At 43.3% G+C, this 26,499-nt stretch overlaps 1 protein-coding gene across 1 annotated transcript in view; it reads right to left on the bottom strand.

Moving 5' to 3' along the window:
• The window catches only part of FGFRL1 (fibroblast growth factor receptor-like 1), a gene marked incomplete at its 5' end in the record, with an annotated part of 85,980 nt that extends 60,682 nt beyond the window's left edge, over positions 1–25,298 (bottom strand). The window contains one exon of the mRNA XM_010077133.1: positions 25,026–25,298. Coding sequence (XP_010075435.1) covers positions 25,026–25,298 — 273 coding nt within the window. The remainder of the gene's footprint in view (positions 1–25,025) is intronic.
• Positions 25,299–26,499: the final 1,201 nt, after the last annotated feature.

The following is a 26,499-nucleotide window of genomic DNA, read 5'->3' as shown; positions in this document are numbered from 1 at the left end:
TGGGTGCTCCTCTTTTACGGTTTCTGCCTTAAACCACTCTGAGATGCTGCTGGGGTCTCTGTCACCAGCTCCTGCTCTGCCCTCCAGAACATGGCACCTCGGGTGACTTTGATGCACCAACCACATCTTCTAGCCTGGCTGATAACCCTTCCTCAACCCCTCACCAAGGGGTATTGTATCACCTGCCCCTTCACCCAATAGATTCATTTATCTGCTGGTGCTTCCTCTGCTGCTAGCCACCTCAGGAGAGGTATGGAAGGACATGGAGGAGATGCTATAAACCCTGTTATCCCATGGTGTAAATCTTGGATCCTGAAAAACAGATGCAAGATTTTCCCCCAGATAGAAAACAGATTTCAAAACTGGAGAATCAAATTCAGCCTTGTCAAATTCCCAAGCAAATGGACAACTTAGGTTAGACTGAAGCCCAAGGGACTGCACAAGGCAGCATCCTGCTTTTTAGCAATGCCCTTCTAACCATCACACTGCCACAATTCAAATTAAAGGTCTGCAAAAGCCTCCACTTTATAAACCTCTATCAGGTACATCCATGTCACACAAAAATGTAAGTGACAGAGAGAGGTAAGTGGAGAGGGAGGGAGGAGAACTAATGCACTAAGGAAATCAAATGCTGTATGCACAGCTGACACAAGCACCAAATATTTACCTCAGTTTAAAAACTTGAGCTATTTTTCTTTTCAGTCATATCAAATCACCTTCCTAATCATACGCACTTGTTATTTTTCCCCAAGGACTTGAACGCAGCTAGTAAAACATCTACTTGAGGAAAAGCAAAGCGTTACTGGTGTGACAAGAATTGCTGAAGAAATGCTCCTGAGGGTCCAACCTGAACGCAAGCCTCAGCCATGGCTTTCCAGCAATACTGAAGACATGAGTCTGAAAAACACTTCTCTCCTTGTGTCTTCTGACTCAGCCACTCCATGCTAACCTTTCAGATCATCAGAACCCACATTCCGCTGAATTCCTATAATAGGAGAATGATCATGAAAATCTGAGGTCAGCTGCTTTTGCCTGAGCCTGAGATCTGCAACTTGAAATACAGGGACTACTTTTTCAATTCCTATTAAATTGTTTTTGCAAAGGAAATTGTTTTAGCAGGAGCTACACAAATGCTAAACCTTTTGCAAGCTGTGAAGATCCACAGGAACTGAAGAACTTTTCTCCCATGACTGTTGCATTGTTTTACACAAGGAAGGACGAACATGAGGTCAAAAGCAACGCAGGAACAGGAGCCTTTGGCCAGCTTTGTGCTAAGGACTAGGAAGTCCCCCTAGGAATTCGCTCTGCATTATACAGAACAATATGGTTTCTTTGCAATATCCAAAATCCCACCCCACCTCCTCAACAGTGGCACATAAGCCCTACAGCAAGCAAATCTGCTTTAAAATATTCCATCCTGTGCTCTGGCTAAAGTGTTAAACCAGGCTTCCTTCCATCCCTTAAGGCTCACTGAAAAAAAAAGCCCCAAGCTATCTGCAAAGATGATATCCAGAAATAGGTCTTTGAATTCTCTCACATCCAAGACAGACAGAAGCAGAAATAAACTACTATGTCTCAAGAATTACACACAGAAATTAAAAGAAAAATACTTTAAAATTAGAGTCTTATGTAATTTAAGTGTGGCTCTCCACTAATGACGTTCTGAGGCTTTATTTGAAACCTTATTAAAGAACTGCAAAGCATTATTGTTATAGCATTACTAAATAACAGTGTGAAATAATTCCAGATGTAATGAGGATGGAAAGGAAGGGGGTGCCTCACGCTCCTTCGCAATTACATCTTCAGATGACTCTTTTGCGCTAGCTGAAATTTCCCACTCTGCGTCCCAACACTGGATGTTCACAGTCCCTTACGCACTAGAATTGCTAAGATGAAGCCCATGATGAATAATAGCACTTTTGTTTCGAGCGAGCTCCAATTCCCATGGTTTCTTTTTGAGATTTCTCCCCCCCCTTCCCAGAGTCTATATTTTGCCGACTTTTCCGTATATTTGTCAGCCAGCAAAGAATTGGCAACAATTGTGGGACAATTGCTTCTTCTCATCTCCCTCTTCCAGTGGGTGGAGGGGGGGAGAGGGGAAGAAGAAAAAAGAGGAATTTAAAGAGACAGCCTGCATGACGAAGTAAAGCTTAAACCATAAGCCTCACATCTTCAGAGGGCATGAAACTGTGAAGTAGAAGCTTTGGGGAACTGGAGAGATACAGCACACCTCAACATCTAGATTCTTCATCGTGCCACCTGAGGTGGAATTTAAGGGCAATGGACCCATATCACAGGGCTCTTTGACTCACACAGTCAGGCACCACCTGCACAACTTCATCCTCCCTAACCCACCGGTGTGTGCAGGAAAGGCTGCTGGACTCGGCCAGTCAAGTGGGAAGAGCATTGACTTGGCAGTTAGGAGACCCACAGGGCATCCTGAGTGGGACTGCTCCTTTGCCACCCCTACTAGAGCTCAAAGCCTGGTGAGAGCATCCTTGATGTCAAACTGTTAAATATGGAGAAGACAGTGTGAAGCCCTGCAGTGAGCTGGACAGGGAGCTCCATTTTCTTCCTGGCATGCTATGCAAGAGGAGGAACAACGCTTTACGTTTCCACTGCTTTCTACGTAGACCTAGGCTACCTGCTACATGGACAAGTGCCCAATGAAGTACAGGTTAAACTATTTATAATGATTGGAAGGTGGTCTAAGCCACTTATCTGCTATTGATCCTTTGGGAACTTCCAGGAACTGTGGTTTGCTATGAGTAAACTCAAACAACAAATGATTTTTCTTAATTTGGCAGAAATTACAGTCCTCGTGTTTTCTCCCATAATATTTGCAATTTGTTGGACACAGCCAGGGTCCCCAAGGCAAGGGAACTGGGATCTCTGTTGCCATGTTGTAGGACTGTCCTCCATGGAAACAGGAATACTCTGTTCACTCAATTTTATTTGGGATCAAAAAAATAGATGATGCTCTCAAGAAGTTTCTAATGCAGTCCTGGGTGCCACAGAACTGCATCTATTCCTAATCAGACTCAGCCCTCCCAGCATGATCTGTGGACACAGAAAAGTCCCACTTCTGCTCTGGATGGAGGCCATGCTGGTTAGATGTCCCTCCTACCTCTGCAGGTGGTCAGAGGTGGAGCTTTATCTCCATGGTGCACAAAGGACTTGGGACAGGAAGAAGACGGGGTAAGGACAAATGGGCTCAAACCTCGAAGACAGACCAGGCAGGACACATGTGATGCCCAGGAGACTGGGGAAAAGATGATCTCAGACTTTATAGGAATGAACTTGGGCCCTTTCTAATCTTTCACACGAGAGTCCCTAGGACAAATTCCAACCCTAACCATTCCATGATTGTATGAAACCACCTGGCTCATTCACCTTCCCACCTTATTCTTCTCTGTTTTCCCTAATGCCATTAATGAAACCCCAAGAAACAGCTTTGCCATTGCTCTGGCATGAATACACTGGTTGCACACAGGAATGAGAGTTTAGCCTGGAGACATAAACCCAAATATACAGCAGCATATGGTATGTTGAAAACTAACCCAGTACAGAGAGCTGCTTTTATGGGCAGGATTTGTTTTTCCAAATGGGATTTATTTAAAAGAAAATTGAATGGTTATAAAGAGCTCACTCTAACAATAACACAGAAAATGTATCCAGTGTTCACTGCCGGCTTTGCTACACGGTGCAATCCAGATAGAGAAATCTTCTTTAGAGGCTTCTGGCAGCAAATGACCTGCCCTGCAGAGTAATCCATGGGGAAACAGCTGGCTGAAAACAGGGACTCTGCTAATGACTGAAGTTAAGGCAGGAATTTCACTGGGGGAGTGTGTTGCAATGCCAATGTGAGGAAGTGACTACGGGGACACTCGCTTTCAATAACCCTTATCAATAGCATAGCAAGGCTCTAGGGGACAAATGGGACTTCCCCTCCAGAAAATTATTGGTGGTCCCCATTCCCCATTTCACCATCTTGTCCCTAGGGCCAGGACCCCTTATGTCCAAACGTCGCTTATATTCCCTTGATGCTCCAGCCAGTTTTATAAACTGCCTCTGTACAATCTTACTTCAATTTTGACAGCTTTTGGGAACTAAGCTACGGGTACCAGAGAAGTATGCATCAATAAACACCTGATGCTTTAGGTTTCAGCGTAAGGTGCCCATAACCTGCCCCACTAAGTTCCTTAAAACAAAGCACTTGGGACCTTTTGACCATCACCCTCTACGAAGCCTCTTCTCTATCTGCTTTTCCCAATGCAGCACAATGTACTGCAGCCTTCTTTGTCCTGTTTGTCTCCTTCAGTACACGTCCCAACAGGCCAATACATTCAGTCACCTAATTGCAGTTTATCCATCTGTAGAATAGAAACAAAAATAATTAGCCATGACCATTAATGTCTCTGATACAATTTGTGTCAGAACTACAAATCTATTTCAGTGACTAACTAGAGAGACCATTAAATGTCTTTAATCTGGGGCGCATCAAAGACCTTTCTTCTTCAATTAGGCAACAGGCTTCATTCAGCCCTGCCCAGGACAGAAAGCCATGCACTGTTGCATAGATGTTTTGAAGTCACAAAGCAGAGCGGGTGCGGGGACAACTTTTACAGCTCTTACTGGAAACCTATTAAGGTCATGGTGTTGAGAAAGAGCACAGTATGGCCTTCATATTTTAAGGTTTGGAAATATCAACCCCAGAGTTATAAGATTATTTATACTGGAAGCTGGCTACTAAGCAGCTGCCAGGGTAGAGCTAATCAAGGGACTGGCTGGCCTATTAATCCTGACATATTCCCCAGCCCATAGTCTGCCCATAGCCTTCCAGGTCTACTCCACAGTCGGCAGATAATCCATTACACCAAGAAGTCCTGATGAAACCCCAGACGCAACTAATTTTTTAAACCTGCCCCATATTAAGACCCAGGCAGAGAAGAAGCAGCTGGTTATTTTGCTGTTACGGACAGAAGTCTGGAGATGTGGATTAGCCCTGGGAGAACAGTCCCTTAAGATCACCTTATCCATTTCCAGACCTTCCAAGAGCTCCACGGACTTTTTTTTTTTCCAGAGAGATATCATCTTTGCAGTCCTTTTGATAGCGGCTCTGGTTTCAACCCAAATTAGCACCCATCTCCTTGTCCCAGGGCTCCTACATACCCCAGAACTGCCCCAGCCTTCATGCCCCACCAGCACATTGCAGCATCCTTGCCTTCTCCTGCACTCCAAGCCCAACACTCAACAACCATCCTGCACCTGAAGTACCAGCCTCCATTGCTTCTACCTCACATTAGCAAAGCTTCATCTTTTCTCCAGCAAAGCTTCAGGAAAGGTGTATTGATCACAAGTAAACTTGAACACGCCTACTCTAAATCTACCAGATCTCACCCTGCTTTACAGTTATCCTAAATGAAATCAGATTTCAACAGCAATTCCAAAGATACTTGCTTGCCCTCAAATGAAGATTTCTCCCACATAAATTGGCTATGCTGATATCCCAAGCTCATCTTGCCATCAAAAATATGCTGACTTGTTTCCCTCCTGGGTTATTTGAGGATTAATTCACTCAAACTTGTATAACACCTTGAAGAGGTAAGACACTTGTGCAAGTGGTAAGTTTTAGGAGGGTACATTAAGCCCTAGCAGAAACTACATGGGGTATATGAATTACGCAACATAAGCAGTTTTCTAAGACCTCTGTAGGCAATTTACAAGTGTTTCTTTTACCATTAGATTGGCATATTTGCTGAGAAATTCAGTGTTACCCAGTGCTAAGGAAACTCTGTCAAATAGGCACCAGTGTTAAAAAGAGGAGTTTCCCTTACTCAACCTTTTGAGGAACAAGAAGTTAACAAAAAAGGTAAATTGTAAATCTTTCCAATTTAGAAAGTGGGACATTTTCAACGGCATTTTCAAGGAAATCTACTTCCAGAGTGTTCCCAGAATTTAAATGGAAAACCTGACACCTTTAACAACTTCCTGCCACTGTGTAACTGTCAGTGTTGCATGGATTTTATCAACCCAAAAGTTAGGTTTCAAGGTTAGGAAATCTTTGCATTCGTATGATTTTGGGTTGTTTTTATACAGTTTCCTTTCCTCTGCAGCCCCAAGATACCTGGCTGAGGAATCCTGGGAAAGGCAGCACTGTGTTTTTTACAGATTCTTCCTTCTCCCATGAAATACCATGCAATAAGGATCTGAACAGGAGAGTTTTGGACCACTCCCATGGTCCAAAATAGCTCAGACTGGTTGCCCCTCATGTCACATCAACAAGACCGAACTTTTGCAAGTGCTGCTGAAGGGGCAAAGATCATCAACGTGGCTACTACTTTACTACTTGTCATGCAATTGAATCCAGATGCCATAACAAAAATTAGAGCCCCGCCAGGTTGAACAGTGTCACCTTCAGAGTGCACAAGTGGCATATACAAGACCCAGGTGGGAAAGCAATACCCAGTGGCACCCAGTAGCTAAATGCCAGAACCACAATTAAAATCCAGGTTTCTTAACTCCTTGTCTTGCATCCAGTATGCTGTGGTACCTGTCTCTGGGATAAAGCAGAAATCTGGGTTAGCTACCTGTGCTGAACACAATTTAGGGTAGGGAGGACTGCAGTGAAGTTATGGTCTTCCTGTGTTCATACCACACATGGATGCACACATCTCTTGCTATCCTATTAACCTTAGACAAACTTTTTTTAAAAAAATCACAGTTCCTCTCTTTCTTGGTCTCTCTCATGTGCACTTTAAAAGTCAAATCAGCATCATCAAGGTCACAATGAATATTGAGAGTCATCAACATGGAAAAAGGTCCAAATATTTTCCTGCTCCATCCTGTTTATTACAGAAAAAGTGCCTGCTTTCTTCCTCAGAGATGTTCCAGGTTATACCAGCCCATTTCAATCACTGTGAAGACATTCATGTGCCCATGCCTCAGCCAGGTTCCCAGGACACTGAGAGAGCTACATGTTATGATTTGATCAGTTTTAATAACTAAAGAGATGTAACATTATAAACACGACCCCAAGCACGCACATCACTATAAGGAGAAAAGCAGAAGAGCTAACAGGAAGGGAGTTCACATGGGAGGAAGAGACTAGACTGTAGAAAATATTTCTACGGTGCTGTTAATTATTTTAAAGCCATCCTCACCATCCCCCACAATATGCTATTTTTTAATTTTATTTTTTTATTTATTAACAAGAGAAAGAGCATTTTGAGACAGGAGAAAGCATTCGGTTCAGCTGTCCACTCTCAGCCCTGCAAAACCACAGGGCACCCTCTGTATTTCCATCTCCACCGTGCCGGGGAATGACATCACCTCTGCTCGAGGGGGCTGGCGGGCCAACAAAAATAACTGTTACTGACCAAGAGCGCTATTGCAAGGAATATTTTTGGAACCGTACTCTGCATTCCTCCGAGTCCCCTGCTTCCTAGTCCAAACATATCATGGCCTAAAAATTCCTCGCATTTTCTATGCAGTGTTTCCTTTGGGCTCACACAATGGGGCAGTTCTTCTGCTCAGCAGCACTAGTGTTCTGGAAAGGGAAGGAGAAAAAAAAAAAAAAAAAAAAAAAAAAAGAAAGCTGAAGCACTAAATAACCCTAATGGCAACCGCAGGGGCTGCAGTGTTATTTTTAGGTCAGAAAAAATATGCAGGAGGCAACAGAGTCACCTCAGATTTACCTTCCACTGCCCTTTCCTGAATAAAAGGCCAAAGAGCTCGGTCATGTCTTCCACATGGCGGTAAGGGGGACTCACCTATGTTTGTGGCACAGACCCAGCTATTCAGTGGGATTTTTCATGGAAGGAGAAGGCCAGGAGGATGTGGCATCTCCATCTGACAGCACCTCCAGGACTGTGCAGAGGTAACATAGCCCCAAAGCCTCCTCACCTCTGTGCTCAGCTGCCTTTCAGCTGCAAGGAGCACAAAGCAACGGAGGCAAATTCTGGGTTGTGTCTAGGCTGTCCACCAGCCCTTGTTTTCTCAGAGGAAAGAGCAGGAATCCCCAGCGGGGACTGTCCCTCCTAACATCCCACCCAAGTGACACTGTACGGATCCCCTCCACTCCCACGTCTGTTGGTGTATTGACACAAGGTCACTCTGGAGGCTTTCTTACCAGCAAACAAACGATTTTGTCAAAATGTGTACACACAGAAATATTCCAGCCTAAGCCAAGCAATGGAAAAAGCTCTTTTATTACTACTTTAGGGTGCATTTCTACCATCTTTTTCTCCTTCACTGGAAAAAAGACATTTTCCTTATCATCAAGGTAAAAGTCATGGCTCATCTCACAGACAGAAATGACACATACCTAAAGTAGCTCATTCCAGCCCTGCTCTGTCCCAAACAGAACTATTTACCCAGTCTTAGTGCAAATTTCTATTTGAATAGGAACAATACGTGCTTTACTGGCCAATAATTTGTTTCTTTTTTTAGCTGCCCAGATAAGAAAAACAATGCAAAGACAAAACTAATACGGGGCATAAAGAGGCCATCTACACCACCGATGTTCTGCACAAAGTTTAGAAACTCCCTTTACCTTTTCATACCTCTGTGACTCCGACAGTCCTTGATCAACTTTGCCTGCGTAGAGTATAAAGCCTGGGACTTGCTTTCTGCTGTGCCCTACTCCTTTCCATTCATAACTGGATCTTGAAATACATGTTTATTAAAATCATTATGTTTTTATAAGTATTTAGATTCACTGCACATCCACAAACAGACCAGCTGCCCTACTGCCTTTCAAACACAGGGAGAGCAAACAAAATTCACTCTTTGGGGTGTTACAATTGAGAGACGAGGAATGGGCTGGGGAAATCAGTATTTAGGTGGAACTAATTAGCAACGACTAAAAGCTAAATGACAACGTAACCCATAGCCCCCTTGTGGGATATTCTAAAATGGCTGTGCATGTCTGAAGCATTTCAAGGACTTTCATTATATGCTCTGTCTAGCGCTTTCACAGCTCAGATAAATCAGTATTTTCAACCACAGCATTCAGCCTGTTGCCCCGTGGAATAATTCCCCAGTCATAACATCCAGAGATACAGAAGCACACAAAATACGATCTCTTTTACTAGGCTAATAAAAATCAGAAAGTATACCGTATAAATTTTATAGACCTCAAAGGTCTATCTTCCGTAGGAGGAAATTATGACTTCAGGCTACTGTCGGCACCATAACAGAGAGAAAAATATTTATCAGTTGCTTTGGAAAACCCACCAGATAGGAGTCACCAGCAAAGAAAATAACATAACTGCAAACTTACCTGAATCTTTCCTCTGTGTGGAGCTCTTTCATGTTACCGCTTCAACTTGCAGATTAACGCTTGCAGAGCCACAAGGGAAAAAGGGCCAAACAGCAAGAAAAATACTTCTGCCTCTTCGAGCCTACCCCAAGCAGGCAACTCTATACTATCAGAATGCAAAGCACAAGGGCCGTATGGATCTCACTCGCAGCTCCTCTGCATCGCTGTGCCGAGCCCGCTCTGCGCCGTGCCTGCGCGGGGTCACCCGCTCCCTCCAGCTAAGCCGGGCTGGGGGTGTTCAGAGGAGAGAAGGCGCCTGCTCTGTGCAGAAAGTCCTGCTGATGCGGTTGGATGATTCGGGGAACCTATCTGTGCCCTGTTTCTGAAACGCGCTGGCCCTTGAGATATTACTGTGTTGCTGAGCGCTCTGAGGTATGTCAAGCGCAGCCCTCATGGTTCTGTTGCTCCTTGCTGAATCAGGGACAAGAGACTGGAAACCAAAACGCCTCCCAAAAGCCACCTGGGTGCCTCCCAGGAGCTACATCCCAAGCCAAGAAGATCCATATGGATTCAGCTTAAAGTGTGGGGAGGCAGGGTATGAAAGCAGGGGAGGGAAGTAAATGAAAAGATTCATGCAATTTTCCCCAAAGAAACCAAGATGTTGAGCTAGTGCTTTCATAAAGCTGAATGACTAGGCAAGAGGTGGGAAGGAGGACTTTTTGACTGCCAGATTGGTGAAAGTGGGAAGAAGCTGACTACTAGGGTCCTACGGGAGAGAGAGAGACCATGCTTTGAGTAGAAGCCAGGAGCTGCAGAAAGAGAGCCCAGCAGAGGCAACCTCGAGACCCAGAGAGGCATTAATGGAGATTTTGGAGGTTGCTTCAAGGTTTGAAGGAGTACCTCTGCATCAACAATGCATTTACTTCTCTCAATATAGCTCCTGCATGGTACAGAGCAGAAAGTGACTGCTTCAAAGAGTTTTCCACAAAATCCATGTCTGTTTGCTTGTGGGAAAAACCTCATGCCTCAGGTGAAATCAGACACTTTGATATATGCCCTGGATTCTCAGAAAGTTCCTAAAGACCCCAAATCTCATCCAGTTTCTTTGAGATCAGAGAAAAGAATGATCTCCTGAGTGCAGATCTGAGCAAATGTGTTTTCATGTGCCATAGTGGAAGGCTCCACTTCTAAAAGCAGTTATGGCTTTCCATGAAAGGGATGTTTTTCTCCTCAGGTTGTTTGGGTCTAGAGTGCCTGTCCACATGGAAACACTTCTCACCTTCATTTCAGTGATCCAGGACTGAACAGCTTCGGGGGGGTGGGGAACACAGCGGTTGTGCAATTAAAACCACCCGGAGACCACCACATTTTTTGCTCCTCCAGCGTCCAAGGAAGTCAGAGACTACAGGGAAATACGAGCACAACTGAAAGTCAAAAGGTGCTTTCTACTTTCCCCATGGTGACAGTTAGGTTGGATTGCACAAAGAAATACGATTCTTGACAGGGCAAGCAAGCTCTTCTCGGCCCTGAGAAAAAACATTTCCCAGGTCTTTCCTCTCAGAAATGTCCTCACGGATGTGGACAACCCTGACCACTCTCCTCTTCAGCCAAGCCTCAGAGAAGAGATGTGTTGCAAAGGAAGACAGGTGGGTATGCCTTGTGACTGGCTTCCACTTACATATCTTCAGACTTAGTCCCAAGTTCATTAGCCAATTTTCTATATTTCTAACAAAAGATCAAACAGAATCCCTCCCTGGATTTGGAGAATGCAGGGAGACTGCAGTAACGTTAATAGGTTTGGAGGAAACGGAGAGAGGAGAAACTCTATTGAGACAAAGTTCCTCAACTAAGGTTAACCTAACTAATCTGAAGTATTCTGTCTTCACAGGAGAAAGAAGGAGCCACACAACCAGCTTAGCCCAGATCAGTGAGATGAGGTCCCCCCAGTCTAGTGGAAAAAACAATGGGTGTCTCTTCAGCCCAGCTTTAGTCCTAGTTTCAGTGCTAGAAGATGGAACAAATAGATCTGGCTCATGACTTTGACATTTGCTCTGCCATCATCATCAGTTCTATCTGATAGGATGACACTACTTAAGCCGTGGTAGCCAGAGGAAATCCAGTGCTGAGGAAATGGACATTCATTTAATGTTTATCTAGGATCTGCTCCACCAATGAATTCCAGATGTTGGCTTTAATTGTCGCACTCTGGTATGTTTAAGCAGCAGGAGTTCCTAAGGCCGATTTGTAAATCAATCTGGCAGACTCATACTGAATCCCATCTTTGCCAGCTTTTCTAAGTAAGAAGATGCTCTTAAAATATTAAGTACTTAACGTGTCTGCAATGCAAAAGGAAAGAAAGATTTTTTTAAAAATCCCTCCCCTAATGTTTTTCTCCTTTTGCTCCTTCTCTCCTTCATTTCCTCCTTGCAGAACTGCCAAACAAGCCATTCCCCTCAGATGACTAAATTTGAGCAGTCCTACAGCTAACGAAGGTAAGTATCAGGATGTGACCCTTCAACAGGGGCAGAGCACCCTGCTCCTCACTCACATACATTCCTCTGAGTGCCTCCACTGATTTCCCACCACGGCCAATGGCAACTGTATGCATGGACTATATCCAGCAACAGTGTTCCTCATATTTGAGCCCAGAGTTCTTCGAAAGTGGAAAAAAAATTTAAAAATTGATTACTGCAACCTTGGGACTGTCTCAGGCCCCAGCTTCCATCTTCTTATTAATTTGTATTTAATTGTTACAGCAGTCACAGCTCATATCCAGAGGTGGTACAGAAATTTCTTTCATATTCTGAATCCCAAAGCATCATACAAGCTCTGAGTTAGACACTAGCAAGCTTTGCAATTGTTTTGTGATCAGCGTGACTTCGCACAACAGCTGAATGTGTTGGACTGGCGTTAGAGGGATTGTTTATCGTGACAGCCAACTTACTGGTCAGGTCTTGTTTAAAGGAGAGAAAACTATGTCAAAAAAAAAAACCCCTTTATTTTAAGTACTATGTCCCTACTGACTAGGGCAGACTCTATAGCTCGTTAAAATTGCTTTAGAAACCCATTTGCGCAATTTCCTTTCAAAACACCTGCTCCTGAGAAAGCACCTCAGTATTCAACACATGTGAACCCTACTTACATTTTCCCAGGAATTTGTGCTTAGTACACACATTTTCAAAAGGTGTCACTGCATGGTTAGGTAGGGTTTCAGAAGCTTTCAGCACTAGCAATCCTCGTCCCGTGGAAGTTCATGGGAATTCTTCGAAAGGGGTTGACTCAGCCTCAGCTGACTGCTTTTGAAAAACTCCCCTTTATCTTCCATCTTCAAGGGCCCCAGAGATAAAGTGCTGTAAGTTCAGTTTACCATCCTCCTTTAAAATTACAGACCTCTAAGTGGGCTCCACTTCTTCCCTCACTAAGAACATGAAAAGCATGTCACTCGGGGCGTGAGTCATGCCACATTTGAAGAAGGGTTTGAGAAAAGCAGTGGCGAAAAATCCACCCATCGCTTTACACTCTGAGCAGAGACCACAGTATCAGCAAAGAACTGGCTGTATCATCGCAGCTTAGCAGTGTTTTCGTATTTGAGGCTGAGGAAGAAATCCCACTGCATTACAATAGCAAATCCCCCAAAATAAGCAGGACGAAGTGAGAAGGCTTGAAAATACCTTCCAAGTCCATGGGACCATGTCTAAGCAAGGCACAAAAACAACACCATCCCAATAAGTTAAATCATTATCACTGTGCACACTGCCAAGCCGGGGTGGCACCAAGCATCGTGCCACATCTGAAAGATAACAGGCAGGTCAGGACTCTGTAAGGGTTCAGCACACTGGTCATTCCCCCACAGCAAACAGGCTCCCCGCTTAAGTGTCAAAAAAGCTGGTATGGGGCTGCAGGGAGGTAACTGTCAATAAGAAAAGCAATAAAATACAGGAAAAACAGGCTGTAGCAGAAATAACAGGACAGACATGCAGGCAACTTGTTGGTTTTTATTCCCTATGTCTGAAACTATTTCTGCAGTCCATAGCATAGGAGCAAAGATTAAAAGATTTGGTCCCAAACACAGAAGAGTACTTTTTCCAAATACCAGGAGGGAAGGATCTAGAGAATATTTTAAAGAGTTTGTCCTTCGGGACATGCCCACGTGGCCTTGGAGGAGTGGGGACGCTGTCACAGGATCTGCAATATTCCCTCCCTCACTGCTGAATCGTGGCAAAAATGTCACTTGTGAGAAGTCCAGTGTACAGTCCATCCTCATGTTAAGCATGGAACTTTGAACAGAAGAAAGGCCAAAAATTCCTGAGAAGAGCTAACACAGGTTAAATAAACAAATAGCAATAACCACATATAAGGCATAACTTCAGTATTTAAGGTTTAACAGTTTAATTTACAGGTGAGTGTGTCCATGACCCGGGTTTTGCCTAGGACAAGGGTAAAATCTATCCAAATCATTCCTGGCAAAGGGATGGGAGATACACATGAGCACTGACGGTACTGAGGATGCTGAGTGGCCGAATTCCTTTCTGATGCAATTCCACCAATCTACCCCTGAAAGCTGTTGCCCTTTTGTCTGTTTATTGTGGCAAGGTTTCAAGGGGCCACCTAAAAATTCTCCATAATTATCCAGGACAGAATACCCAGAGAACAACCTCTTATTTTTGAAGGTCACATAGACATGTTTTTGCAGTGGCCATGATTACAGTTTCTCAAACACCTCCCCGTAGGCTCTGAAAATCATCCCAGTGGAAAGGGGCTGATGAAGCCAACTGATCTGCCAATATGAGCAGGAGATGGCTCGCATCTCAGGAGCGTGCCCGGCAGGATGGAAGGAGCATTCTTAGCACCTTGGTTACATTTCAAGACAAAGGCACAGACCAGCTTCTAAAAATTCACCCTCAATATTACTCACTTCCAATAAGCGAAGGCTGCTGCATCTTCCAAACCTCCTTGAAGGAAAGGGATTAACAAAACCACACTCAAACCAAAGCAGCTCACAAGAGACCTTGGCTGAAACAACCCCCTTGAAGTCAAATTCACACAACTTTCTCCTGGGTTGGAGTTTCTGCTGCCAAAGCACACCCGAGGGCTACCAGGAGAAACTTCAGTAGGTTTGCGGTTGTCAGGAGATGCTGCAAACAGAGCACAAACACTGGGTTGTGCTGGGGATTGGGGTGGTGCCATCCCTCTCCTCCACAAGATTCCTGGGATTGCTCTGGAGAGAGCAGCAAGCAGGTCTGGGAATCCCAACTCATATCTGAAGTGGATCTAGCCCCTTTCCTAAATTTCCTGCCAGTGAACAAGGAGGACTATCACCAGGTCTTCTCTCTCCTGCCAGCTCCACGTTCAACAAAGGTGAGATGAAGATCCTTGTTTACTTCAGTGGAAAGGTCATCATAATTTATTCTAGCTTGAAAAAAAACAACGCAAAACCAACATGCCAGCTCATATGGTTTCTCTTTAGGAAGAGAAACATCTAATATTGGACCAAAGAAAACTCAACAAAGAATTTGGTGGTGATGCTTTTTCCAAATCAAAATAGTTTTGCAATGAAGGATTCAGTCCCAAATATTTCAAGACCCTTTGTTGACAATCAAGCAGAAAACTGGCTCAACTCAATAGCTCAACTGACTTGACAACACTTTTTCAAGGAAACAATGAATTGGAAGTAAAAAAAAAAATAATGGGGGGGTGGGAATAAAAGTCCTATGCATCATTTGGGTTGTGTGATAATCTCAGACTTAGTGGTTTGGTTGGCATGAAGAGAAAGAAAACCATCTATATTCTGCATTTTTTGTAGTGTGTCTGTAAGAAAATTATATACACACACACGAACACATGTATCTATAGCAAGATGAAAGAGAAGAAGAAAGTCATCAAGTGTCTTTGTTGCACTGGATCATTGCAATGGAAAATAAAATTATTTGCTTCCCTTTAATTTACAGGAAATACTTTCTGTACAGGCCTGTTAATAATTTAGCTTATTATTAAACAACAGCATTGTTCTTACTGTTTGCCTCCCTATTGTTCTGCCACTTGCAGTAATTCAAACCAACCCAAAAGAAATCACATTGCATAGAGGACAGATGTGTTGACCCATGCGGTGCTTTAACAGCTAAGCTTGCAAGGTATGTTTATGTTCTTTGCTTTTTCTGCACATTAAAAGAAGGTTCTCTTTAAAACATTATCTTGAAAGCTGCAAAATACATCATGGGAGTAGAAAGTGAAGGGATAAATTCTATGTTATCTGATTCCTTTTACTGCCTGGAGGGGTTTTATTTCTCCCCTCTTTTCTTCGACTTCAGTGTGAAGAGCAGGTTCCACCCCACCAATGAGACCAGAGTAAAACTGACATTTTATGAGTGGAAACAGTCCAAGGATGGTGGCTTATGCTCTTAACATCCTGACATCTCAACCTCTGAGAGCAGCAGCGGCGCTGCTTCCAGTGGCTGCAGAACACCTTAAAAAGCAGCACAAACTGACAATGAAAATAAACCACGGTTGCAGCACTGCTGGAGTCTGGCAGCCCTTAGCAAATACAGCAGCGTCTGGGTGTTAAAATACATAAATCTGTCATCATTACCAGGCTAAGGGGTCGTCATCCTATTCACAAAATAAAAGAACTGTGCATAATCAGTAGGGCAGGGAGTTCAGAACAAAGTACGCCTTTTACAAACTTTCAACTGCTGATAGATGGATGTTTGCAAGGGACTTAATGTCTTTAACAGGGTACGTTTAAGAAGGAGTGTAGGTTTCAGAACTCCTAGGATTAGTGCTTTTTTTCTCTTCTTTTCCAAATTTATTGCCAAGAGTGTATAATGTAAACACCCAGGTCTTCTGACTGTGAAACCCACGTTATTATAAAGTAAGAAGAATCAAAGTGTTCTAGCACAATGATATTGTTCATCAAGCACAACACAGAATATGTTCTTTCTCTCATCAAACAAAAATAAATTGGATTTTAAAATAGGTTTATACATTAAGTGCTAGCAGTTTTGCTGTTTTGTTTTTTTTCCTTTTCTTAATTTTTTTCTTAATGTGGATGTCAAAGACAGCACAGGAAAGGTAGAGAACCAGACCCTATAGGAATGTAAAAATACACCTCCTCAACAACTGTACATTTTAAACAGGCAACACACCTGCATGTGTGGGTCAAGAAGCAGCACGCGAGCGATGGACGATGTGAATGTGCATTTACACATAAAGAGGGAGTCTCCACAATCAACTTTCAAGCTACACCTTATAAATCTGCCCAGCTTGGTGCTGCTTTCTCTATAATAAATATTCTACACTGTGCCTTAATTTACAAGCATGCCTTTTGTGCACTTCTAAGTTAACTGATAAATGGACACAAATTTGGCTAAAAAACCACTATTAGTGGTATTTACTGGGCAAACTGAGGACAGCGGAGCTGTATGATGGCGTTAGTGAATGGAGCACAGCACTCTCTGACAGAGACCTCTTGGAGACATTGCACCCACGAAGCTCAATCCAGCTTCAGTGGTCCTCTGAGTCCAACGAGCCAATGAGCGAGTCCTTCACTCCCAGTCTGTGTCAAGAAGAAGAGAGATGGAGCACAGGTGCTAAGGAAACACTGTCAGGAAGAGGGGAGGACAGTACTAGTTGTAGGAAAGTTAACAGAAAGATCTTGCTAGTTGAGGAGGATGCTCATCTTGGATTTGCAGATGACCAGGTCTGCAATTAGCGTGATGGCTTCTCATCACTTGGGGCGCTATTAATTAAAAGACTCTTAACAACTATGCTGCAGTCACAGAAGACTTTGATAATCTAGTTTCCTGCTTTCCACACACATTCACAGCACCTGCCTGGACCAGGGACTGCCTTGGCTTTACTCACAAATGCAGCTACTTCTAAGCATTATTGATCCATAGAGGTAGATAAATCGGTGGCTGTGCACATCAGCGCTGCTCTGCCAACACAGGCTGAAATTCTGCCCAGTAACTGTATGGAGGATTGCAACAAAGACAACTCTGATTAATAAAGTCAGAGGCAAAAGATGTTTTTAGCCTGACATACTGACGAGGAAAACCCGACATGCACGCCGCAAACTCGTTGGGATCAGAGGCTGATTCTATTAATATCATTTAACAGAAGGAAACCATAAATTGCTCAGATCAAACACACTTTTAACGTCAGCCTGCCTGGCATTGTGTATTGCTTTCATTCCCAAACAATATTCATGCAGGAAACAGCACTGCAGTTTGCTGTTTGCATGGGTGAAGCAGCAGCTACGCGCTCAAAAGCATCTGCAAAGGATTGTGGGCTAAATGCATCCATATGTCCCGCATGCCTCAAATTTACACTGGCTGCAGCTCCGGTTTGCCACAGTCTACCACAGGATGGAGCATGGGGGGAAATTATATATCCATACATATATGTATGAATTTCATGCTTACATCCATGGAAAAAAATCTTTTCATTTCCTTTAAATTGTGAACAGGTGTTGTCACCTTCTTAACTTGGCTTCTATGTTACAGCTTCACGAAGGGAAAAAAGAAAACTACGCGAAACAGTGAGGCTTTTGTTAGCCAGAACATGATGTATTGATAAGCATACTGTAAAGTTTGTTATAAAAACAAATGAAACTAATAAAACCTAACAAAGATCTTGTAAAAACTGTGGACATTATACAGCATTAGCACTGAGTTACATTAGAGATCTGGACTTGGAAAGGAACAAGACCGCTGCCCCATTGTGATTTTTTCCAGCCTTTTACACCCGTTCACCGAGAGCCATCAGTCATACCACTCGGTGCTACTTTTTTGATCAGTCATTTTTAGGATAGTTACAGCTAATACTGGCACTCACATCATCACCTCTTTTATGGAGAAAGAGCTTTTCAAGCACAAATTATTATGGGCTGTTGTGGCATCAATCTAGTGTAGCACTCATCACAATGACTAAACCTAGTGAAATAGTTTTTCTACAGCAATCCAAGAATAGTCACCTTTTCACCTTGGAGTGTTTCTCTCTCCTCCTCTCCTCTCCCAGGACAGTGGACATTTTCCAGGACTAACCATGCCACACATCAGGACAGGGAGTTTGTCAGACTCTGAGCAGGATTCCCCAAAAGAGAAGGAAATGAAGCACCACTGAAATTCAGGGATAGGAATAACTGATTGCTTTTAAATTCCTTCTAACGTGTGTGCTTCTGCTGTCTCTGGGCAACACCAAGTTTGGTCAGGGTGTGTGTATTTATGCCTACGCTAATAAACACTCAGAAGGAAGAGCCTCCACTGGGGTGAGGAGATCATTAGTCAACGATGAGTCACTTCCACTGGAAAAGGAGCTTCATTTCCAAGTGAACAGTCTTCAGTTATGAGTTTGCACCAAAACATGAAAATACTCACATTTTATATACCGAGCATTTCATTGACTGCTCTAGTCAATGGGATCAGATTGACAGTCTCTTCCCACACATGCAAGACCCCCTCGCTCAGCAACACCCCTTAGACAGGTCTTGTTACGAACCAAAGCCCTACCTGCAACTCCACAGAGGGGCTGCTCTGACCCAGTGACACCGCACCACATGCTGACAAGACATCCTTGTGCAATAATTGCAACTGCTAGGTCTTGAGTAGTAAACTAAGGCTCCCCTTTTCTGCTCAGCTCCCAAAGGCCAAAAACAATCTGAGCTTTAATTAGCAACACAACCATTACTAAGCATCAGTGACTATGGCCAGATCCTCATCTGGTGTTAATCACCCTGCGTATGCACAGGAGGCCACCAACGTAGATCCAGCTGCCGGATTGGGGCCTGAACAAATTAAACATGAGGACTTTGTTACTGTTTATTGTCACAAGAAATTCTTCATTTCCATATAACAACTGACTAATCATCATTAGTCATGATTATATGCCCTGTGATTGTGTTAACGGTCCCACGCTGGATGGGCTGCCTTTCGCACTTCGTGTTGAAGTAAATGCACTAAAGACAGATTGCTAACCCCGTACCATGACCAGCACAAGCTACACCACCTTGTTCTCAAAAGCTAATACTACACCTTTTTTTTAAAAGTGTTGACTCATTTCAGATATTGCTTAGCATTAGCAGTCCCTTGGTGCACATATTGCTGACTCAACGTTGATTCACATCTTCTTGCTGAGCACATCCCTCTCTGGTCCCTAGAGTTTATTAAGAGGCCAAAACCCAAACATAAATGAATTTGTCATGCTTTTTCAAGATGGCTGGTGGCACCTGACTCTGGGCTACAAATGTTTTCTCAGCTTTTGCACTATAAATGAGTTTTGAGACATGGATTCATGACTTCATTGGAGAACTGTAATGCAAACCATATTTTACTGTACTTGACTTTTTTCACACACTATTTTCTACTACTATGAGCAGAAAAAAGCACTTTAGAATAAATATCCGTTCAGACATTGCCATGATTTTTTTTCAAGGTACTTATGCTGACTGTTTAAAAAAAAAAAAAGGTTATTTTAATGCAAATTTTTCACACATGCCTGTTATCAAAGAGAGCTGTCTTTGGGTAAGCTGTAAAAAAGCATAAAATAGTTTTTTTTCAGCAGGAAAAAGCTACTTTAAAGATAAATCATGTGATGTCAGGGAAGATTCTGAAAGCAATCAATTGCAGCAGACAGACAGCAGACATTTAATAGTAAATTTGATTTGTCTGAAAATAAGACCTAGCTCAATTTCTGAACAGCCCATCAGAGGTTTAGGACAACAAGCTGCACTCTTCCTCCTGCTCTCTGCATCAAGATTTTCCTACTCCACAGCCCAAGTGGGACCAAGAGGCTTGGTCACTCAGAGGGCCAGGCACCAGAGGGGAGCATGAACTGGATGGATGATGGATTCTTCACCAAAATCTTCCGCCAAATAAATCCAAAGAAGAAAAAAACAGTTGCAGCAGTCAGAGATGCAGGGCAAGAAAGAGAAACACTGGAGCACTGTTCCTTGGACTTAAATGTTGATCTTTTTTGTGCTGAGATCAACCCAAGCAAGATGTGTCTTTGGCACTTTAAAAACTCCAAGTGAAGCAAGAAGTCTACTGTGAAGAGACAATCCCAAACCCTGCTCTCATTGCTGCTTCCTTTTTGCTACAGAAGGCAATAAGAAACATGCATGCAGATACAAAAATAGAGACAGTTTGATCTTTCATCACTTGGTTGAGCAACTGATGCAAGATGAAGTATTTACTGGCAGCACCTGTAGCAATAGCCCTGCATGTTGCAATGCTGGCACACCTTGCAGGATTTGGCCCATAACATTTCGGCAAGTGAGAAGTCCTCTGTGTTGTGCATTAGTGAAAGAGGTCATTATGCTACAGCATAAATATTTACTAATAGTCCTTCCTACAGCTGTTCACCAACAATTTTCCCTTCAGAGAAGGACCAGACTTCTGGAACGAGTGATACCGTTTATTATTGCAGAAAGAGATGGTAATGGAAGTTGTCCAGCCCTTCCTTGTTAGAAGACTTTGCTTTCAGTTATTTTGTAAGTTCAGGCAAATCTCACCTGTTTGGGCTAAGATTTCCCAGGGAGGGCCTGATGGCTGAAGCATGTGATGGCTCCATATGTGCAACCTCACATCTTCTCCAAGCTGGCCACAGCTTGATACAGGCTTCAGTTACACCATCACACTCTTTTTTTTTCTTTTTTTTTTTTTTTTTTTTCTGCAGAACATACCTCCCTTCAGTACACACGGTGGACAGTTTTCAAATAATGAGCAGCTATTCAACATTTTGTTTCTTCCTCTTTGGCCTTAGGCTTCCTTTTAGAGCACACTGGCAAGGACGTTTTATTCTGAAGTAAAGAAACCACAGGTTTCAACCAAGCATCTAAAAACAAAATAAAGTTACTTCTCCACCTGTAGATTATAAATCAGCTCTTATGAATTGATTCAACTGTGAAAAAAAACTTAAAGATCAGATTTCCATGGGCATCATTGTACAAATAACATTTTGGAAGGTACAGGACATTTGTTTTGATGACCTACAGATCATTCTCGGCAATAAGGAACCATTGTACTTAATAACTGCAAAGCTGATTTAATACTGATTAAAGAGAAGTTCCTCTTCCAGCATTTGTAAATCTGTCTGCAGTGTAATTGGCATCCCAAATTTTGTGGTAAGCCACAAAAACTATTAAGGCTGGCTAGGAGAGGAAATTGTAGTTTTGACTTATATTGGTTATCTGCTTTTACTGGCTTACATTTCACGCAGGGGTGTATTAGAGCAGGATTCTTTGGATCTTTGGGATCTGGGCCCTGCAGTCTCAGAAGATGGGGAAATAAGCAGGGCAGAAAACAATTGCTACCATCTGGGTTGGCAAAACTTTTGTCTGAGAAGGAAGATCAAAAACGTAGAATAAGAGAAGACTCCCTTCCAATGCAGCATCAAGAAGATGCAAAATTAGGAAGAAAATACTTCAGCAAGTGTTATAAAGGAGGAGCAATCTTTTAGGGTGAGATTTAAGAGGTTTAGACTCAACTCTGAGCCACAGCTCATATTTTATGTGGTCTCGAACTAATCACCTGGCCTCTCTTTGCCTTAGTTACCATCTGTAAAATCACAGGAATCCGTCTCATCCTCACTTGCAGACTGAGAAGTTCTCCAGCCAGGCAACTTTTAGGTATGTCTACCAGACGTGTAGAGGCAGACCTAAGTTTGCTCTGCTCCTTCACTGAGCTGGCTGGCTGCAAGCAACATCTGCCAAGAAAGCCGCAAAGAGACATTGGAACAGGCTTATACAAAAATTATTACATCTCATAGAGACCAGCCTGCAATGTAGACAGGAGAGCTCACCTCTGCCATGTCTGCCAGGACCACTGATGTTGGTGGATCCACTGCCCTTTTTATTCCTTTGTACAATGTCACAGATTTTTGCTGGTTTTCTATACTACAATGGAGACTATAAGAGCTAAGAGTCACATAGCACTGAATGCAGGCAGACAGGTTCAGTGCTGCTGAATTTTAGTCTCAGCTCTCTGCAGGATCTTGGGTAAACCTTCACTTTACCCTGCTGCGGTGTACGCATATATAACAGAGGTGTGACAGTTCTTCCCTTGCCAGTGGTGTGTCAGAGCTCAGTTAAAAGCATGTAGCATAGATCCAAAACCTTTCAATAAGCTACTGTATTGATTTCAGATATTACTGCTTAAATTCCCAGAATGTTGTCACATCAAAATGAATTTTATTGTTTCAAGTCCCAACATCTAATGAATCATTTAATGCTATTCTAGATTTAATATCTTAACCACCTTGCCCATGTCTGACACCTGCGTGGTTTTACATGTTTGGTGTCAGCAGTAAACGTGGAATAAGAGGGCTCTTTTCTTCTTTGAAGGAGTGGGAAAATGGAGAGGCCATATGGTTCAAAAAAGCCACTCTGCCTAATGAAGTTTGTGTTTTCCGGAGCACAAACAAAACAGCTCCATCAATTTGATCTTCATCCTCAATACTGACATGCAGTTGGTTTTAAAACACTGCCTCCTTCTCAAAAATCAACAAAGGATTGATTTGTTCTCAACCAAAAGCATTTTCACCAAGACGAACACAAGCATCTGGCCAATGCATTAAAAGTTCGAGTCCTTTGAAAGAATAAGTCAGTGATACCTTGTGTTTACTTGCAGACCTTGGCAAGAAAGACACTAGGGGAACATTTGTTTTCGGGGGAAATCGTTCTAGTGAACAAGCAATTGGTTTGAAACATGAACACATCTGTACCACTGGAGACAAGAGACATAAGTAATCCATCAAAAATGGTCTGAGCAACAACAATGCACAAGGGTACACTGTGAGACAAGGAAGAAAGGCGCAAAGAGTCTAAGAAGTACTGGTTTTAGCCAGCATTACAACAAGGATGCATGGAGATGAACAATAACTCAGCCCATGTGTCTGCCACACATTTAGTTTAGAGTTATCCTTTTCTTGGCGACAGGTAATCAATATTTGTTTGCATAGGGCTCAATCTCACACCCACAGAGGCAAGTAGGAGCTTGCCATTTCCTTCCATAGTTGCCCAATGAGGTTCTAAATAACTAATGTTTGTGCCCAGGGCTTTTCAGTGCCAAACACAATGACCACTATTGTTCTTAACACAATTAAATTTGATAATCCAATTTCCCTGGGCAACTGAATTGGAGTTTTTGCCTCAATCTTTCCTGAATTCTGGTCCAACTTTTACCCTTTCATTTGTTTCTGTTGTGCCACCAAGAATAGTCAGAGCCTTCTTTGACTCACAGATGCCTTGATGACTCTTTGCCTTGGAATAATGGTAGCTGGCTTGGGCCCTGAGCTTCATAGAAGATCTGGATGACACAGAAGATCAAAGACTTTGGCAAGCTCCACAACTGCAAAAGCACATTGAAGCAGGCTCCTATAGCATTTCTTTCTCCACACCAAAAAAGTCTGGAAAGCACGTCCAAAAGGAGTCTACATAGATATGACCCTTTATAGACTATTTCCACTTCACCCTTTTTGCTCAGTGTAGCAAAGAAAGATGGATGAACGTGGTTAGGAAAGAGGTGAACGAGGAAAATCACATCTACAAACTATGTAAGCTATAAGATGGCTTTTGCAGCTTTATCTCACTGATGCTACAGGAGTCATATCATAAGAGTTTCCCTCACCTAAGCATCTCTTTCCTGATAAGACATTTACATTCTGGTCTCTCTCTGCAGCAAAATGAATTCTCCAAGAATCACCCTGTTATCGGGTGATAAGCCTCCATCAAGCAGCATCAAGTGTTTGCTACATGCTCTGAGTCCACAGCAGCCCTCCTACTGTGAAGGGGAAAAAGAACAAACAGAACAAAACCAGGTCAAGTGCCAACCAGTAGGGAGCTGGAAACTGCCCTAAACTCTGTCCTCACTTCCATCATCTGAGAGAAACACAACTTTGTAGACCAGATACTGGGGGTGCAGATCAGGCAATAGGCTGAGCAAGATACCTGATCTTACCCCCTCTTTGTCACCCTCCCCTTTGCTCCCTCCTCAGCAGTCTCCAGCATGCCAAATTTCATCCAGGTCTTTCCCTCCTCACAGATGAGGACCAATGAGCATATTTCTGTGGCAGCCACAGCGGAGGAATCTCTGATTACCCAGCGAAGTGTCTTTGGGAGCCTTCAGGAATGCTCAGCCAAGCAGGGGACCCCAAAATCCCACTGCCAGGCCAAGCAAGCCCTCTGGAGCCAGTCAAAAGAACCCATGGTCACCAAGATGGCATCTGAAGCTTTTTTAATCCCGCCTCCACTAAGGGGATTTCTCAGGAACTGAGCACCCCTGGGTCATATGCCAGCTCTGAGCTTTGTTTCTACCCAAACATTATTATTCCTGAAGACACCATGCTTTGTAAAAGCTCAGTACATGGATCTTCCAGCTGTGCTTTTTTATATGGGTGCCTTAACATTTGTTTTGAGAACTATCCTGTTCCAACAGCAAACATAAAGATCAGTGTGACCTCTCCTTATCGCACAGCCTTTCCTGTGTGGAATTCATTGTGATCTGGACCCTAGTGACTATTGCATCATTTCTGGTTTTTTTGTAACCTTTGGCACTGTGTAATCTTATCTGCCTGCAGCCGGCTGCAGCAGAAGATGTGCAGCCATATAGACAGTCCTGGCAACCCACAAACACTGGAAAGGGCTGGTGAAGAGTGGAGGTCAGTAAATGATTAGCAAAACAAATCTGCAATCACTGGCAGCTACACAGAAATCGGCTCGCTCCATCCCCGCGCAGCAGGTGAGACCTGGCTTTTCTGCGGCTCCACTCACCAATGACAATGAGGGTGTAGTTCACATTGGTGCTGCCAAAGCCATTGGTGGCTTTGCAAATGTAGGTTCCTGCATCTTCGCTTTCTACCTCTTTGATTTTCAGCCCTTGCTGAAGGATTCGGAACCTTGTCCAGCCGCTGTGGATCGTGCGTCCATCCTTCATCCACATGGTGAGAGGCGGGGGGTCACCCTCCACCGGGCACAAGAGCTTGATGGTCCTCCCTAGCCTCACGGACTGACGGTGAATCACTTTATCGGCAATCCTTGGGGGACCTAAGAAAGAACAGAGAGAGGCAGAGCTGTTATTGCTTTTGTCACTGATACCGCACTGATTTAAAGACCAGTTATCAATCAGAGCACTGCATTGACTGCTGTACAGAGATACAGTGAAAGGTGCTTACCAGAAATCACAACCAAAGCTAAAAATGCAGGCAATTAGCGTGGGATACATCAACAGAGATGCTGGTTTGTGCAAGACCTGAAGCTGTAGCCTTGCCGTCATCACCAGCTCATGCTAACCCACCAGGGAATTGTGGTTCTGGGTCTCTCTTGCTTTTCCAAAACACCCCAATTTTTCTATAGCAAGGAGGAGTCCAGGACACAAACTGTTCAGCTGTATTTGGTAAAGCAACTGGAGTTGTTTTAAACTTAACACCTCTCCTGAAGGTGAAATTAGTAACAGCACTGGTACTTAAAACAAAACACTTCCCCCTCCCGCAAATGTTATAATCCTTTCATGTTGTATGTACAGTAATTCCCTTTAATAGTCACCAGATGGGCTTTATCTGAGACACATAAGCCTGCAGTTGTCAGACATAAAGCATTCATTGGGTAGTGCTTCACCAAAGATACAGGAGCCTGACATGTTAACGTTGCTTATAGTCCAAAAGAGGTTATTTTTATAAATTTCACCGGCAACCCTGCTGGTTGACCTGATTGACAAATATTTGTTCTTTGTAAAGGGTGATAATTTCGTGCAAAACAGAGTGTCCCTGGAATGCCGCAGGGTGAACACACAGTTTGCCACATGATAACAGGATGCACTTGGACAGGTCAACACTCAGAAAAAAAGAAGTGATAAAGACTCCAACAGTGGGAGTGGTCCCATAGCTGAATTCAAACCAGAATTCCTCCCCAAGGCTCTGAAAAGTTGAAGCAGAGTCTTCTTCCTGCATCTGCCTTTTCATTAATTGCACAAGTTCCCCACACAAACTGCAATAGCAATGCTCTTCCCAGAATAGCCTATTAATGGGTGTGATAATAAGTGCCCAGCTCTTGCATAAGGACAAAATGTTTTGCTAAGGATTGCTGATGCTGAATTGCACCCAAAACCCACAAGATGTTTGTGGGATTTGGAATTGTTCCCTCATATTTTTTTTTTCCCTGTTCCTAGCATTCTGCAGGATGGGACTCACACGAGATAAACTACAGAGCTCGTATTTGCACTTCCTCATGACTAATTCGTATTATTCCA

This window comes from Pterocles gutturalis, unplaced genomic scaffold, assembly GCF_000699245.1.
Source record: "Pterocles gutturalis isolate BGI_N339 unplaced genomic scaffold, ASM69924v1 scaffold20183, whole genome shotgun sequence".
In the NCBI taxonomy this organism is placed as follows: Eukaryota; Metazoa; Chordata; class Aves; order Pterocliformes; family Pteroclidae; genus Pterocles; species Pterocles gutturalis.
The sequence above is the reverse complement of the archived record's forward strand: the minus strand, read 5'-3'. Positions and strand labels throughout refer to the sequence as shown.